At 39.1% G+C, this 19,154-nt stretch overlaps 1 protein-coding gene across 2 annotated transcripts in view; it reads right to left on the minus strand.

The window, feature by feature from the left end:
* pdgfd (platelet derived growth factor d) overlaps positions 1 to 19,154 on the minus strand; it is a 53,512-nt gene that overhangs the window by 12,878 nt on the left and 21,480 nt on the right. The window contains exons 3-5 of one of the 2 annotated variants that reach the window (XM_013911361.1): positions 11,023 to 11,233; positions 7,909 to 8,086; positions 601 to 660 (exon numbers count right to left, since the gene is read on the minus strand). In XM_013911361.1, the coding sequence (XP_013766815.1) occupies positions 601 to 660; positions 7,909 to 8,086; positions 11,023 to 11,233 (449 nt within the window). The remainder of the gene's footprint in view (positions 1 to 600; positions 661 to 7,908; positions 8,087 to 11,022; positions 11,234 to 19,154) is intronic. The other variant, XM_005720717.1, reaches the window with a different exon arrangement.

Here is a 19,154-nt window from a genome sequence, read left to right on the forward strand (position 1 = left end):
ATCAGTAAATCTTCCTATCAAAATGTGAAACAAGCTCATATAAAATAAATGTTCACAAGAGCTCAACTGAATATTGAAATAAAATGTTTAAAGCCCCTTTGCATTGTTGTTTAAATAAAGACATTGTCATCTGTTACCATTTGTATTAGCTTTTCTTTTTGGATTATCTAATCCTTGTAAGAGTATAAGAGCATATGTACTAGTGTAAAACGTGCACCCACATACTTATATAACCAACCCATATGTATTAAAATTTCCTCACAGCCAGAAGCCCACTTATTATTAATTATTATGATCAGATAAGTCAAAGAACATACTCTTACAGAAATTACACTGATTTCCGGAACGTACTTTAAACATTAGTTTAAGGAAGCAAGTCATTTGACACTGTAAGGTTCATGCATATTAAATACAGTACATGCATGCAATAATGTATTCTGTGTGGGTGAGTGTTGGCCTATGCAAATGGTCCATATGTTACAATTACAAGTCATTGTTCCTGGTGTGCTTACAAATGCATTTATGCACGGGTTGGAAGTGTTGGAAGGCAGGCTTTTATACTAATAACTCATGAATAAAGTTTGCGTGAGAATGGCTTACCGACATGGGCACGGTGACAGCCTCCCAGTTGGTGTTCGATGCAGGCAAAGGAGACTCATACTGCAGAAAAAGAAAATGGAAATAACTGGTGTTATTGCTTATGGCTGAATAAGCTCCTAAAAAGTCTGCACACAGAGGCTACATGGATATGACACGTGACACATCAAAGGTGACTGACAATGCAGAAATGTGGATACAACTGAGTAAGTTGAGGTTAAGATTGTGGGGATGAGATGAATTACCTTTAAATGCTGCTTAAGAGGACATTAAACATTTTCTTTATTGGCAAAGTCTGTAACATTCAGTAACATTTTCTAAGCCCACCCAGTCACTGCACCATCCGCTGTGACCTTTTGCAGCATACGCCTCTAATGCATGGTTTGCTATGTGAAGAAACCTAAGTGTATCTGCTCCATGGTGTGAATGACTGACCTATAACCACTATTGGTATGTATTTCAGTGTAGTGATAATGCCACCTAAGTGACCTTTTCTCTTAAATCTCTCAGACATCACAGTCATACTGCACATATTTCCACATCTTCTCAAACTGTGTTTTTCTTCACATATCAGCGAAACTACAGTTATTGTAAGTGATGATTGGATTTGAAGTCAGGCAAATAAAATCCTAGGTAAAGGTTAGGAGAGGACTGTGAAGATGAGTGAGAATGGAAACTCTGCTTGCTAAAGGTAAATGCTTCCATCTATCAATTCAATGCTCTCACATTTTTACTGTTCAAGTCGCTGCCCTTGAAGTCAACTTGCAGGATACGGGGTGGAGCGTTCGCATGTTTTCCAAGACATTCAGGTATCTGCCTGTCCAGATGGTAAACTGTCAGTGTGTCAGTGAAATCCTGAAAGAATTTTCAATGAAGCCGGTCACAGCATGCCTTTGTATGTGCATCTGTCTGGGAACGTAATCAGACTCTGGTCAAAGCATTTTTTGACGCGAAACGCTCATCCGACTGAATTATTTGGCACTCATTCACACATTCCTTGTCTTTTTTGCCCTTTTGTTTTCACACAGACAAACACACACACACACGCACACACACACACACAATGTCTGAGAGATCACACTTTTTACACACACATAAAATCTCTCTAGCTATCGAATCCCTCTCCTTGAAGAGTCTTAAATACCATCCCCAGTCAATGTGGAACAGTAAATCTGTCTCGACTGGACTTCAAACACACAGCGCCCTCGCTTTGTCTTAGTGTGTGCTAGTAATAGAGTTGACATCAAAGATAGTCGGTGTGCAAAGGTTTTTTGTTTAACAGATTCTTCCATGTGGCCTTTGGATAAATGTACTCATACAAATAACTGCACACCCAAACCAGCTGTGAATGAGGTCAGAAGGTTTCGTGTAAGAGCATGTGTGTGTTTGCACTCATATTACTCATGTTATGAGGACTCATACTATGAAATTTTCATGGTAAGGTTAGGGTAAGGTAAGGTTTATGTCATGTTTAGTTACCTAACGCCTGGTTAACAGACAACAGGAAATGAGTGTACGTTGATGCAATGTCCTCTGCAGTGATAAAAACACGCCTGTGTGCTTGAGTAAATGCATGTTTAGAGACGCCTAGTCCCGTTTCCTTTTAAGATCAAAAGCTTCATGTCATCCTTAATAGGATTGAATAAAGAGACTTGACTCATCACAGGGCATGGACAGAGATAATTATTTTTAAAAATGTGTTCTCGTGCAATGGAAACAAATTTTCAGTACTAGTAAAAAGTAAAAAGATGAAAAACAGAATTTTTTCAACTCAACTCGAGGTCAATGTCATATTAATGCAGAATGCTTGCTTCATTATTAATGTTTCATTATTTATTTGTCTATTTGGTATTTTCTTTTATTGTCTAGCCCTTTCACCAGTATGAGTCTCAGTACATTTGATGTACTGGGAAGCTATCTGATCTAAGACCATTAACAAGAATAGTGGCCTCATACAGGATCTTCAAGCCATCCACTATAATTGTCCTCAAAACCAAATTTGTTAAAGCAGTGAATTAAAAAGACCATTCACCTTGGTCAACAGCTTTCTCAGCATCCAAAGAGAGCACTAAATCATCAACCTGTCTATTTTCCTGAGAGGAAACAGTGTCTTTCAGTTTAGTCTAAGGAGTTTGAAAAGAGAAGGACTGGACTTCCTGAAGAAGAAGTTCACCATGATCTGGTTGACTGAGAACCTACACAGACATCTTTCAGTGTAACTTTCTTTTTTTTGTCCACTGCAGAGGACATAATGAATAGGTTCGGTCTCACAAGGGTAGGAGGGAATTCCTGGATGATACTGAAAAGATATCATTAATTTGTGAACTGTAGCAACAAAATGATGCATCTGCAGTAATGAATGATTAAATAATCCAAATTCACTACCAAACTCATCAGGTCCAGAGGATATTTCTTTCTCTAAAGTTCTCATATTGGATTAAACACCTTTTTTCTGGAAATGGGAGCATTAAGAGCAGATTGCTGCTATGTTCATATGGTGGGAAGAACTTATTCACTAAAACAGATTTTGAATTGTAGCACTATTTTGTTGCTACAATTCAGTCCAGAGTGTACACCACCTCTTGCCCAGTGACAGCTGGAATAGGTCCCAAACCCTCAGTGACTGTGAATTGGATTAGTAGATCAAAAATGGATGAAAAGATGGATGCTTCACAAATGTTTAAGTCACGCTTTATCAGAAAATCCTGCTTTGTTTTTCAGCACCGTATTTTTTTTTATAACATTAGACAAGCCTAAGTGATTAACATAAAAGCAGGCCAGGTCATTATCTTCAGATTAACTGATTAAAGTTCTGCAATGTGCCCTGAACAATATATGTTAGCAGATCTCAATAAGATTCTTTGTAAATATCACGTGAATAAAGCAGAGAAGAGGAAGTAAAAGTCAGGAGAAAAGTTTCAATTCTACAGGACACACAGAGAGGAGAATCTCATTTTCCAACAACAAAGTAATGCTAATCATGGAAGCAACGTTAATATTTCAAGGCACTCTACCACATTTTCTAATGTTGAGAGGATGCAGTCTTATTTACAGTAGCATCCCAGGGCGGGACATCAGGGAGCTGCCCTTTTCAACCTCCATTTTGTACAGTTGGACAGTGGAGCAGCTGAGGATTAAGTGAGCAGTAGATGGTGAGGAGGGAGAGAGCATTTTTCTGTCGACTTTTACCCTGCATGAGCAGCTATCGCCCTCACAGCCAGAGGACATTTAAGTTAGAAGTTAAGTCACACTGACCACATTTTATGCTGTCTCATCTATGTTTGAGTCGTGAGCTAATGTTCAGCTTAGAGAACTGACAAGACTTACTGTTACAGTTCCTTGTTTAATTTGTATTTATTTATTTCTCTTGTTTTTTGTAATACATATTCAACCAGAAACTAATGCAGTTATTCCTGCAGCTGTGTCAATGGAGGTTTGGTTTGTGGATCAGTGGCAGGAAATTTTAGTCCATGGACCCCACACGGCCTGTTTAGATCTCAAGTGATTAAAACTCTTCACGAAAGATTATACATAACAAACAGGTGATGTCTTGTCCGAGAAGCCTCGAGGGAAATAAGTGCAATTCCAACAACACGTCTCAGATTTTCCACATTCAGTATTTTGTTTACCAGAAAAGCTATTGTTGCAAAGCAAATTAACATGGGCAAAGCTCTTTGGCTTTACCACCTGGCTTCTGTGTGGCATGGCAACCCACAGGTAATGCCTTTGTCAGCAATGATGACTCACACCTCTGACTCAAATGAAATTTGCAGTTCAAAAAACCCACTCACTTTTACTGCAATTTTTCTACTTGGCAAAAACATTCAGTGGGCCAGATTGGACCCTCTGGTGTCACTCCTGATCTAGGAATAATTCAGGCTCGTACTTAATGGATTACAGGAGTTTAGTCAGTATGCAAAACACATGTCCTGTCATATGACTCTATGCAGTGGCTCCTTACAGTTTCTGTAGGATTTAAAAGGGTAAGTAGCAGCCAGGTGCTGATAATCAAATGCACTTGATTAACGGATTATCAGCAAGTGTGAGCACCTCGATAAAAGCAGACGTTTTAGCAACTTGGTGGTCTGAAGCATTTAGATGTGTGCTACAAGCAAATTTAGCCCAAGGTTGGACCATCCAATGTTCAGAGAAACTCCCAAAAATCAAAGAGTTGCATCTGAGACTCTGTTAGCATAAGAGAAAACCAAAATAGAGCTCTTAGGCCATAACGCCCAGCACTACGTTTGGTGAAAACCAAACCCAGCATATTAGCTGCACAAACACCTCATAACAACTGTCAACAAAGTGGTGGAGGGGTGATGACTTCAACTGGTTTTGCAGCCACATGACCCAGGCACCATGCAGCCACTGAGTTGACTCTAAACCCCTCTGTATACCAAATTACTCTAGAGTCAGATGCGAGGCCATCTGAAAGCTAAAGCTCGGTCTCAATTGGGTTATGTACCAGGACAATGATCCCAAGCATGGCTGAAAAGAAAAGACACAAAGTTTTGCAACTGATACTCTCTGTGCTTGACGTACCTGCACTTACTAGGAACACTACGAAAAACAATGAAAAAAAAAAAAAGAAAATCAATAATATTCTTACAAACATAAACAAAGAAAAGCTTCCCTTCACAGTAAATAGATGGCATATTCAGATGCTCAAAGACATTTTTGGGGCCTTTATAAAAAGATTCTCTTGTACAATGAAATGCACCCTTTGCTTCATGTAATTCTGCAGTGCAGGTGGTGAGTAACACCAGTTTAAAACAATGTTTTAGGAGGAAACAGTGACTGACATGAATAACAAGTTAGACCTCTGACTGCAGTGATGCCTACAGGGTTTTATTTGTCTGTCTCTCGTTTGGGTGGTTTAGCAGATGTGAAATAAAGACACACATACTCACACACTCGCATATCAACTGAAATTTGACCCAAATGATGGAATTGCACTCACAATTGCTGTTTCAATTTTAAGAATAGAGTAGAAATACATTTCCATGTACTTCTGTTTATATCTAGCCACATAAATACCCCCATTGGACAAACATTAGCAAGATATCCAACTTTTTTTTGACTTGTGCTATTTTGTGCAGCACTACCTCATTTAGATCAGCATTTGACATACTGATGGTTCAAATAAGCACCAGAAAGCTAGTTTAAAGAAGGAGAACATGAAGCCTAACTAATTAATGAGCAGCCATATAAGCTCATTATGGGCAGCGATGTGCCATTTTCCCCACATGTCACTGTTTAAGAATTTTCATTTTGCTTTAAAGAACACATTTTTCTTGGGTTCATATTGTGACGTACACACAAGCAGAATTGCAAGTGAGTTTGCAGCAATCTACTTCGATAGATCTGTAAACCCAAGATGTGGCAATGGATCAACACCAAATATTCAGCTAAATTTATGCTAAAGCTAAAGCTATGGTTCGTTATCCTTCCACAACTCCTCCAAAGTAGTCACACTTATGGAGGACTGAGTCTGCTGCTCTGCTTGCATGCAGCTTGGCCAAAGTTGGGTCTTCGTATCTAAGACATTAGGACCAAGGAAGGCTTTTTATCAAACAAACTGAGATTAAAGTAGGTTTGGATATAAAGTGTTTTAGGTGTCAACACAGCAAGAATTTAACTTTTTTTCTTTGTTTGCTTCCTTGTGTGACTCTGCTTTACCTTCCCCCAATTATACCGACTGTTTCACTTTCCCTAATGTTTTTCTTTTATCTAATCCACCTTAGTCCACTTCATATAACTTACTTCTTCACAAGAGTCTCTCTCTCTCTCTTTGTCTCTCTCAGTTCAGGTTGTTTTAGTCATTAGCTGACATGCCGATACCATCTCAGACACCTGTTCTCTCCTTCCACTGCTGCTTCTCCTCGTTCTCTGCCTGCCTCTCCCTGCCTCTCACTTCCTCCTTTCCTCCCTCTGCCTCTTCTCCTCCTCCTTCTTATCTGTTCGGCAGGTCTGGAGAGAACAAATTAGACCTGCTAAATTAAGCCACACACAAAGCTCCAGTCTAGCTGGAGGGAAACTGTGTTTATGTGTGCATGTGTGTGTGTGTGTGTGTGTGTGTGTGTGTGAAAGACGGAAAGAGACAAACACACACTCAAACATGGGAGCGCTTTGAAAAATGGGTAAAACTGATTAAATGAGATAAGCCTCTGGAGCTGGATTCTGCTTTAAATGTACAGAGGGGTGATTATTTGACCAGAGGAGAAATAACAAAGACTGAGGAGGGAGGGATGGCAGCGAAATGCAATGAGAGTCTGAGAGGGAGAGATAAGAGAGCAGTTTGTGGTTTACGCCAGTGGTAGGAAGTAAGTAGATACATTTAGACAAGTGCTCTATTATGAAGTGCTTTTACTTCATTGTCATTACATTAGGTTGAATGACATTGCTGTGTAGTGTTTGCAGTCGAGGTAGTTAAGGGCTAATTTAACCTAAACACCCTATACAGTTTATGGAGAGTACAAACTGTAATAACAGCAAGAGTAAATAAAAGTAATATGAAAATGGCACTAGGAAAGGGAAGGATCTTCAATAAATACGATATCTATCTTTTCCTCTCTCTGCCCGCTAAGACCTTTATTCCTTCTGTGCTCACACCACTTTTTTCTCTCTCTTTTTTCTCAGATAATAAGCAGTGCCACCAGTTCAACCCTGTCTGTGATGCTGTGTCTCTTCCTCTCTCTGTCATAAATGAGGAAGTCTGGGAACATCTTTAAATGTCTGTGCGTCTCTCCACTGATCTTTCTCTTCCCCTTTCCCCTCTGATAATAGGGTGGGTGAACATTTCATATCGGATTCCCTCACTTTCTTCTTTCCTCTTGCCGACAGAATGACAAAGCTAATCTCCTTATCAATTTGTTTGACAGCCTTTGAGAGAACATGTTCTCATCTTTTCCCCCCAACCGTCCTGCCCTCCTTCACCTATCCCTTCATCTCTCCTCTTTTGTTGAATGGACATGTGAGAAAAGCACGGTTGGCTTACACATGTTGGCAGTCTACTGACAGCGTTACAAGATCCTGTGTTTTTTCTGTTGCTCCTGACTCTCCTATCTATTTATCTCCATCTCATGCCTTTTCTTTATTGCCGCCACAAGTAAAATGGTCAAAGAGGCATTTTACCTAGGGCACTGCTGTGGTACTGAGTCTGACACTGATCGGATTTAAAAACAAAAACACACTTGAATGAAGGACTTTATGTTGTGTTTCACATAACAGCCAATAATTCGTCATCAGCCGTGTGTGTGTGTGTGTGTGTGTATGTGTGTGTGTGTGTGTGTGTGTGTGTGTGCCCCTTACCAGTGGTGAGTAGTAGATTTTAAATCCTGGCCTTGCAACAAAGTAATCATCAGACTTGAAGGTGACTTTGAGCTTGTTGGTTTTCGAGTTTAGACTGGGTGGTGCCTTCTGCCCGCACCACCGACCCCAAATTATAGTGCTGGTCTCCGATTGGTCCTCCACTTCAACAAAGTCATACCTGCAGTGTGAGTGAGAACAACATAGAGGTATGTTAATACGTAGGAAATAAGAGAGACTGGCTGAGGATTAAAACTGTACACACACACAAAAAACTATGTTCAAGTTAAGCACAAGTAGTTAGATTTTTGGTGCTTTTCTGCACATTATTTCTGGAAATAAAAAACGTATTCTTGCTAAGGTCATGATTAAGCAGCCAGAGAGCTGGAAAACAGTAAACAGCCATCACAGTTTATAAACCAATTTATCTTCATATAATATTCTTGTATTTTCTCCTGCAGGGACGAGGATTACTACTGTCAAAATTTCAGTTAACTCCTGGCCTCTGTCAACACTTTCCTGCTGAGTTTATCAGCTCAGTCACTCGTTTTGAGTCATACTAAATAAATAAATAAGTCTATTTTGTAAATCTTGACTGTATTATGTTTTTGAAATTAGGATTATTTAGTGGTATGAAACTAAAGATTGACTTACGATCAATCACAAGAACGTGCAGTTTTATAGTCTAACGTGTTATTCCTCGTCACATCTAGGTTTTTCTAACCAAGATGACGATGACAGAAACGCTCATGTCAAGGCTTCGAACTGGGACTGGGTTACGGTAGCTACGTCCATCTTTTATACTGTTACATCAGAATTTCTGTAACTTGTTTTTTTATAAAGATGAACAAATAAAGATGATTCTGATTCTGTTCATTTTAAATAACATGCTATGACAATAGGCAAAATAAATATGCCCAAAGATTAAAAAACAAAGCTAATTATTCGCTGCAATGCTAAAAGTTCAGTGATTTGTGGCAGAATTTATGCTCCATTTTTGCTAGCACAGCACACGTGGCCACAATAACAATTATGTCACTTCTAAGGTTTTGCATATAAGGACATTAAAAATGATCAACTCCTTACCAGGACTTAGAATTAGATAAATACAACCTGAGACTAACAAAAAACTTGACATATCACATCATGTCATTATTTATTTTATAAAAACTAAACCAAAATGCTGAAGCAATGTGTGAAAACAAAACACCTCCTGATTCAGTCGTTATAGCCAGGAACCCTGGCTCACTCTTGCTTCAGTTCATTAAGATTTGTGGGCATTTGTTTATGCACAGCTCCTTTAAGGTTCTTCCACAGTCTTCAGTTAAGGTCTGGAGTTTGCCCTGCTGTATTACCCAATTGTGGACAAGCTTTAGCTGTCAGACAGATGGCCTCACATTTCGGTATATAGAACTCATGATTGACTCCGTGATTGCGAGTTGGCCAGATCCTAGGGCTGCAGTAGTTGTAGTGATGGTCATCTCCAATTTGGTTCATCAGTCAAAAGGACATTGTTTGGTAAGTCTTGTGGTTGTTCAAGTGCTAACCCTGTTTAGAGAGAAGAGGCTTTCTCCTGACAAACCTTTCAAACAAGTCATAGTTGGCAGTCTTTTGCTGTCATGTGTCTGCAGAGTCTGAGATATAGCTTTTTGGTTTTCGCTGTAGTTTGAGGATTTAAAAGTCTGACCTTGGCGTGAATTTGATGGGACATTCACTCCTGGAACGACTGGAAACTATCTCGAATGTTTTCCACTTGGGAATAATCTTTCTCACTGTAGAATGATGGACTATAAATTGTTTGGAAATGACCATATAAACCTTCCTAGACTGAAAGGCAGCAGTACCTGTAAGGTCACTGCTGATGTCTTTCCTCCTTGACTTTTCGTTAACACACACCTAGATGCTCCGGACCTACAAGCTGCCGTTTTTCACTCACTGCTTCTACATGTTAGCTTAGTTTATGTTAAATACATTTTTAAGTCCTTCAAATGACCAGCTATTTTTTTTTATTTATCATATCCTGATATATGACTGTCTATATGACATCACCATGGCTATAACTAGCCTCACGGGCAAAGCTAGACTTTGAATATTTTTATGACATAAAGGCTGATGAAGCAATTTTAAACGAGTCACTGACGCCAACCATGAAATTCTGTTCCAATTTTGTGCCAATCTCACAAACAGCTGGTAGATAGATGGCTAGACTGAACGCAGAGCATAACAAATAACACCAACTTTGGAATAAAGCCTAATTTTTCTTTATGGACACTTCCACCACTGTAATGGTTCAGGTAACTTTTAGGGTTATGAGGCACTTTGAGTAATCAGACTTGTTATGATAGAAGTTTATGATGAGTTCTCAGCCAAGCAGACCATCACCATAAACTGCATGATGATAAGCCCACAAAGATACACACACATAATCAATGTGACAAACAAGATTTGAAAGACTGGGCAAAGCTCTCTCTCTTTCTTACTACCTTTTCAATTGTCTCCTCCTCCTCTCAACCCCCCCCCCCCCCCCCCCCCCCCCCACCCCCCACCCCCCCCTGCTGCTCCCCCTTGTCTTTTCAGGAAAGTGCTTACAAAGATGGCTGAGTTGCATATGGGGATTAAAAAGTCTATTTTCTCCCTGCAGCCCTCAAGGACAAACTTCTTATAGTTCTTGCCAAGAAAGCAAACTTCAGCTATCCATCTCTCCTACAGTGATTCCAGCACCTTATACCTTTTAATATTATTTTCTCTCAGTTCATTTAAATTCCAATTTATTGTGGAGCCATGTGACTACAGTACCAAATAATTCACACATATTTTACCGTTGCTATTGTTCAGACTCGAGGCTTTTACACAATACACTTTCCTGTCCTCCCTGTCACACTTCTCCATCAGTCTATCTCCTGCTCGGGTTTCTAAATCACTCTTCCTTCATCTGATGTTTCTCCTTTACAGCTGCTCAGAAATGATCAGTGTTCTTTCTTCTTTTTGTTCACTGCCTTAATCCTTGTTTCCGGTATTCTACTTTTTCTACTACTCTTGTCTTTTTTTTTCCTGAATGGCTTTCACGTCGCCCTCCTTACTTCTCTAGATCGCGTGCTGTATTGTGTCAAGTTTTACCTGCACATTCCATTCTCAGCCTCCTCCAGTCCAAAGTGTCCGTCAAACTCCAGGTGTATGCGGCTCCCTGGTGGTGACAGCAGTTTCCATGACAACAGCAGGTTGCGAGGGTAAGCGTTGGGGTAGCGTGGGCTGTGGATGACTCCACCCTGTGGCGTTACTGTGATGTTTTCCTCCTTGCGGTACAAGTCTGTGGTGAGGCGATTGCTGTCTGTTAGTGGTTACAGCTAATCAGTTAGTTAGTCAATTTAATAATAGAAGAAGAAGCAAAGCAGATTGTTCACAGATGCAATTTCACACCCAAGAGAAAAACTTTTTTAGACGTCGGCACCCATAAAGACATGCAAAAGAGGAGCGCAAAACATATAAACAACAGCTCATACAGAAACAATCCTCAGCAAAGGACGGAAGACTAATTTAAATAAGAGCGTGCCGAGCACACATATTGAAATGGATCACGTAGATTTGTTTGGGTTTATCTTTATCTTTGTTTTCTAAGTGAGACTGCGGCAGTTACCCAGCAGGCCATTTCACAGTTCGAAACGTCTCCCCACTCTTTGTATCTGAAATCTTTAAACAGCCGTCTCCATACTGCAGTTTTATCTACTAATCAGCCCACATATATACTATTACCCAAAGACTAGCCAACTATAATACATCAAATGTCTGTCTGCCCGCGATTTTCTCATACATGATAAAGAGACCACACTTCAGTGGGCAGACTTAGCACATGGGTACGTCTTAATATCGTGACATCATCATGTTGTTGAGAAACCACCTGCTGATGGCAAAAGTGAACCATCTTTACCATTTTTGCATCCTATTAACCCTTTTTACAAGCAATGCATCATTTTGATGTCAAGATATTTTATGTCTACAAAACCTAATTGTGACATATGCTCATACTGCGCTACGCTAATACTGATCAGTTGACAGTGGAGGCCGTTTAGCGCAGCAAACTCATCATCATGTTCAAGGAACCAGTAAAAGATCATCTGAGTTTTGTGACATGATGCATTATTCTGCTGAAAACAGCCAAATGAAGATGGTATACTGTGGTCATACAGTGGTGCACATGGTCAGGACATCATAATTAAACAGTGCTCAGTTAGTACTAAAGGGCCCAAAGTGTGCCAAGAAAATATTATTCCAACAAGATGAACTTCAGGAAGTTGTTTCAACCATTTCTACAAATGCTTTGAGTTCCATGTAAGGTGGAACTTAATACTTAATACTGTGGACTTAATAAATGTCTAACAAGTGTACAATGAGTGTGTATAATATAACATGTGGGTTTTAGTATGAAAAAAGTCTGATATCTTTCAGATAGGGCAAAGACTTGGTTGTGTTTCTATCAAACATGTATTTAAATACTGGTGTCCATCAAATAACAATATTATTGTCTGACCTTTTCACACCGATTACATTTGAATATTTCAGTTCAAGTAAACATTTGTCACTAACTAAATTTGGCTTGCTATTATTATTCTGCAGAAAAGGTCAAAAAATATTCACATGCATTCCCTGAAGGTCATGAATATCAACAATAACTGGTCCCCCACCAAAATCATTCAGAATAATTCTCTTGGAACCAAGAGTCATTGCTAGTTTTGGTAGCCGGAGACCGAACCGTCAGGCTCTGTGCCCTGGTAGCCATGATGCGAACGCTGTACCGGTCTGTCGTGGTGAAGAGAGAACTGAGCGTAAAAGCAAAGCGCTCAATTTCCCGGTCGGTCTACATCCCTACCCTCACCTATGATCATGATCTCTGGACAGTGACAGAAAGAATGAGATCGTGGACACAAGCAAAAATTAGCTTTCTCCAAAGGGTGGCTGGCCTCTCCCTTAGAGATAAGGCGAGGAGTTCAGACAATCGGTAGAGGCTCAGAGTAGAGATGTTGCTCCTCCACATCGAAAGGAACCAGTTGGGGTGGTTCGGTATCTGACTAAGCTGCCTCCTGGGCGCCTTCTAGGTGAGGAGTATTATCTGTGTGAACACATCAATCTATTGTAACAAAAATACTTAAAGTATCTGGAAGAAATATTCTTGCTTCATGTTTATATATATTGGTAACAAGTTTATATGTACAGAAGCTGTATGGGTAGGTTCTAAAGTTATGCTTTAAGTAAAACGGCTGCTCATTGGTGGTGAACATGAAATTACAACCAGTCAAAATGCTGCCCCAACTAATCAATGCAATCATAAATCTATTTTTGACATTTGATAACAATAATCATTAATTGGCCTCACAAATCTAAATCTATTCCCGAGCTCCTGAAAATTCAAGAGGGGAAAAAAAAGCTCTTACACACACATTCCCTAAGGTCAGGCTGTGTGCTGAAGTAGGCTGACAGGGCTGTATTTTGTGAGTGGTGTGTGTTTTTTAGAGCACTGAATGCATAATCAAGGCACAGCCTGCACCCCTGGGAGTTGATGGTGATGATGAAGCTTTGGCCTCCTCCTCCTCCACTTCACTATGAGCTTCTCTTAATTCCTCCTCTTGCTCAGCCCCGTCTTTACCTTTCACCTCCTCTCTGTGTTTCTCTTCTCTACAGTGCTGCAGTTCCGCCTCAGTCACCAGTCATTCTGCTCTTTTCAACAGTCTGCTAATTCCGGCTCCAACAGTTAACACAGCACTCCAGTGTGTATCATGGGCAGCGGGCATTAATGCAGCATGTACTTCTAGTCTGGAGCATGTGTGTAAATGTGACTGCATGTGTGTGCTGGGGCACAATTGTATTTGTAATGAAATTCTTCCACTTTGCTGATCAGAAGCCTGGCTGTGTAAGTCCACTCAGTCAAAAGAAGTGCTTATATGTGAGGAACCCTAACCTAACTATATCCCTGGTGAACAGAGTATGTCTGTTTCTGTTCTTTTCATAAAGAATTTGCATTAAATCTCATGTGACTGCAAGTGGTCGCAAGCACAGCGTGTGCATTGCTTACAATGTCCAATACATATAACCGTAAATACACGTTAGCGCCACTTTTTATCACACCATGAAGCATCTATCTACTGAAATACATCAAGAGATAGAAGTCAGTGCTTCTGACCATGAAATAATCCAGCACATAATTGCTGTAAAACCACAACCCAATTAATGCACCCATCCATTAATGCACCTGTCCATGCGCACAGGTATGAGTCTATCTGTGTGCAAGAAGAGGGCAGACACTAAAATGAGGAAATATGCAAATGTGCTTGAAAAGCAGTGAGCTCTTCTGGATGATGTTCTGCAGTCACATCATGACCTTAATATAAATCATGCAGTGATGTCAGTGACACTGTTGCAAATTAATGCAAATGATACAGTGATTAGAAAGGAAATTTCTATTAAAGATCCAGTCCACAGAATCAACAGTGAGAGAAACTAACTGGTGCAATTTATCAGACTGCTGAGGATTTTCGGTAAATGGCTCACACGGACTAAGCAGAATCCGGAAACCAGCAGACATATCAGCGGGCACAGATGGATATGCAGTGCAGTCTGGAAATATTAGGACAGGGACAGATTTAGCTCAGGTTTTCACAGGTTTGTACTTATATTTAAAATTTTCATTTTCATTTTCTGATAAGATTAACTTCAATCTGTTTCCACAGTGAGGTAGCTTTGTTCAGTGTAGGTTCTATTATTATTATTATTATTATTATTATTATTATTATTATTATTATTATTTAAAATATCGATATTAATAATTTAATTAGTGATTATGGCTGTAGGAATGTGAATGTATATAGGGCTCTTTGTGTTAGTCCTGCGATGGACTAACACATCTGCTATTAATTATTATTATTCCTTGCTGTTGTTGTTTCTATTTTTGCAAGACATAAGCCTCAGTCACATTATAACTTATTGATTATAGGATCTTTAATCTAAACTAGTCATATAATTTATATGAAATGAAATTGGGCATGTGTATTTGACAGGAAGTCAACATTCTGCAGTCACAGAAAATGATATTGTGCTGATAATATCACTGTCTGACTCAAATCCTACATTTAGCCACCCCCTCCAACCCCCACCATCTTGCTCACACACACAAACACGCACGCACATTGTCGTCTGCTCCACACTCACAAACTCACCACACAGTCACGCAGCATCATTGTCACAGTTATTTAAGTGTCAGATCAGGAGTCTGAGAGTTTAATTGCCAGTCAGTTTCTGTGTGTGTTAATCATTTTGCGAGGACCTACAACCTGCTACTTTATGGGTCTGTGTCTTCCTTATGAGACAAAAAAACAAGTACTTTAAATTTAAATCCTTCCCTTTCGAGATGAAGAGCTCTTTATAAAGTTGGCTTTAGATTAGGGTTTGTAGTAAAGCATTAGCGTTTTGATAAGGTTAGGGTACATATCTATCAGATGAATGGAAGTTAATGCAATGTCCTCTGAAGTCATGGATACATGGCTGTGTGTGTTTATGGATGTGGCAGGTTACAAGAAAAAGGTTCAGACTATACATGTGTGTATTTGGATGCATGCATGTCTTGAAGGATGTATGTGGTTAATTTTTCCCTAATTAAATTTAACTCTCCCACCTCCAGTGTCAGAGTGTAATGTTCTCCATGGTGCTGAAATCTATTTCTGATCCCAGTGCCAATCACACTCTAATCACCAGCAACATGATGCATCACAGAAGGAAAAATAGCTCTTTAGAGAAGTTGCTCGGAGGGATCTGATGTTGAAGCTAAGATATGAAACTTTTATATTTCTCTCTTAATTAAAATCAGATTTTGGTGAAGTCACAGGTGTGCAAAGAGTAAATATTAAAAAAGTAAATCTATTTTTTAGTTTAAGTGTCTGTTCTGTGTGAAGCAAACTCTGTTTTTCTTGAGTGACAGTTTACATACTGTATGATGAATTCCCACACAGAGACACAGTCCCAGAGGACATTACCTATAACAAGGCGACCCCATTTCTTACATCTGCCATCCCCTGTCTAACATATCCTGTCTGACTTTCATCTCCTAACAATGAATTCTCATAACTTTCACACACAAACACACACATATACAAGAGAGCAGGACACACGTAATGGATTCACTTTCAGCTGTGAAAAACTACCCAGAGATTGCTGTTTTCATTCAAGGTGGCATTACTCTTTTTAATAAAAAAAAAAGCAGGTGTTTATTTTTGATGTGCTTCACGATTATTAACTAAGTATTTATGCCTGATTCAAAAATCACAGTTAAGTATTTAATGGACAGGTCAAAATACTTTTTTGGGGGGAAAATGTGCTTTACTTGCTTTCTATCGGAGAGTTAAGATGACATAGTGATACACTGTCTGTTAAAACTACAGCCAGCAGCTGATTAGTTTATTGACAGCAGAGAGAAACAGCTAGTCTGGAAAAGGTAATATATGCATCACTTCAATTTGCTGAAGCATCTCACCTTGGTGTCTAGAAAAACATAAAAAGATAAGAATAAAACTGTGTGTAGAATTGAGTAATGCTAGCCCTGGACTATTTCTGGACTGAGCACGCAAACAGAGCAAGGATATTATAACGACAGAACCATGAAAGCACTCAATGATCAGTTTAGACAGATGTGCCTCAAAAAGTATAGCAAAGGAAACACTAACAATAAACCATTCAGTATGTTGCATAGTACTTTGTATGCAGCACTTTGGCCAACTTTATTCATACGGTGACAAAAATACTTGTCATAGTATGAATAAAAAATATGATCTTTCAAATATTAGCTTAAAAAAACCCCAAAATATTTTGACGACAGACCCATCTGCGTTATCTGCTGAGTTGTTTATTCATCTGTGTTTGGTAACAGAGTGTACTGCCCATTAACAGCAAAACTGCTGATAAACACAACGAGCATGTGTAAATGTGTGCGTCTGTGTATTCGTTTTTATCATTAGTTGTTTATGTGTATGCAATAGGTTTATATGGGCATATCTGTTAGGAACTGGGGTATATATGGGTCACTGTTTCTGTGTTTGTGTACATGTGAGTGTTTATTGGTTGTGGATGTGAGAGCTGCACTTACATGCTCAGAGTATTTCCACCCATGAGAAATAACCAAAGCCTTTTCCATCTGGCTAAATGCTCAAGGCATATATATGTGTGTATGTATATATATATATATATATATATATATATATATACACACACACACACACACACACACACACATATATATATATGTGTGTGTGTGTGTGCTTCACTGTAATGCTTATGCAGGCTCATTGTTTTACCACTTTCTCATGACAAATCAGCTGTAAACATGCCCCTTTGTTTCTCTTCATGCTCAAAACACAAGCACAAAGGCATGAAAAAGTCACACACATACACATATATATCCTGGGGTGAACAGTGCATGCCGAGGGGTGTCAGCTTTGGTCAGCATCAGTTCTTACCCCACATATCTACTCCCTCTTGGCTTCTTCTCTTTGCTCATTTCTGCACCATCTCTGTTTCACTCTGTTTCTAATCACGATGAATCACTTTTTCCTTGTTTCCCTAGTAATAGATGCCTAATGTAAAGTCTTAAATTTAACATTTAATAATATTTCATGAATCGTGACCAGGCCAAACCTGTGGTGTATGTAGTTAAAAAAAACAACTATAATTAATCAGTATATTACATCTTTTTCTGATATTTTACATTTTCTTTACGATTATTACTGGCCTACATTAATTTGTGCCATTTTCTTTTATTCAAATTGATGCATGCCCTCTGCATTCATTGTCAAAGTGTGTGGTGTTGGGATATCTGCCTCGACTGATTGCACTATGAAGGAGGCAAAGACAAACGGCTCTTAGTCGAGGCAGATGGCCGCCCCTCCCAGAGCCTGGTTCTGCCGGAGGTTTCGTTCTGTTAAAAGGGAGTTTTTCCTTCCCACTGTCCCCAAAGTGCTTCCTCATGAAGATAATGAAATATCTATTATTGTAGGGTCTACCTTACAATATAAAGTGCCTTGAGGTGACTGTTGTTGAATTGAATTGAATTGACTGAGAGAAAAGACGGCAATCATTTGATATAACTTGTGAGATGATCAAGAATGAAAATATGTGTTTAATAGAAGGGTGTATGGGACTGCATAGTGTTAACCAGCCCACGTGGAAATGCATGTGCCAAGGCAAATGTAGTGTGGACACTACATTTATTATCTCACACAAAACAGAGCTTCTGCCATATTTGTTAGCAATCAAGTCGTGGTTAGAAAGTATATCGACCAGCTTTAGATGTACTGCGTATTAAAAACCACCAAAGAATATGTGCATTAATATATATAAGAATATTTGCATTTAAAGTGCTTTAAAAGTTACCAAGGAGTTAAGAGGTTCGGTTCAGTCACTACAGAATTAAAAAACTAGAAATAGATGATCATAAAAAAGTCACACTTGCACAGCTTTTCCTAAGGGTAAAAGACCAAAAAATGTTTGTACCAAGCTGCAAACATGTCGGCTATTTTAAGTGTAGTGTCTTACTTTGTAATGACATAAAAATAAATTTATAACGCAGCAATGCCAGTATTGCAATACTGTTTTTACTGTTGTAACTATTGTTACGATGTCTGCACAATGGGCAGATGGGAAAAATAACATGCCCTTTTTCCTTCACACTTGCTAATGCAAACTTCAGTGAAGGAGGAAAATAGAGGAGCATTCTACAACATTTGAGGAGTGGAGAAATTATTTTTATTTCTAAAAAAGGACGAGAACATGAAGTGCAAACTGTGCCCAGGTCAGACAGAGCAACCTGCTGCTGATATCACAACACTGACTCTTCTGAAGCCTCTACAAAGACAACACACTAATACAAAATTAGTAGTCAAGAATCTAGAGTGATATTAAAGATAAGTATGCTGACCCCATCACGCAGCCTGTGTGATCTTCAGCAGGTAACCAAGCAGCAGTGATGAGCAGACAGGCCCATAACCTCGTATTTCTACCCTGACCTGTATCTATAAAAGAATCACTGTGAAGTGCTCTTTGGGCTTCATAACTTACTTAAAGACTTAAAGAAAGATCCCGTTCGTCCTCATTATGATAAGGTTTGCTGATGAACTGATGTTCATGTTATTGGCCTAATATAGCTGAGTTTTCTTCTTTTTTTGTACTTTTTTTTTATTGTTTCTGAAAAGGACTTTGTAAAGTTATATATACAT

This window comes from Pundamilia nyererei, unplaced genomic scaffold (assembly GCF_000239375.1).
Source record: "Pundamilia nyererei isolate P.nyererei 1_Seehausen unplaced genomic scaffold, PunNye1.0 scaffold00003, whole genome shotgun sequence".
Taxonomy (NCBI): domain Eukaryota; kingdom Metazoa; phylum Chordata; class Actinopteri; order Cichliformes; family Cichlidae; genus Pundamilia; species Pundamilia nyererei.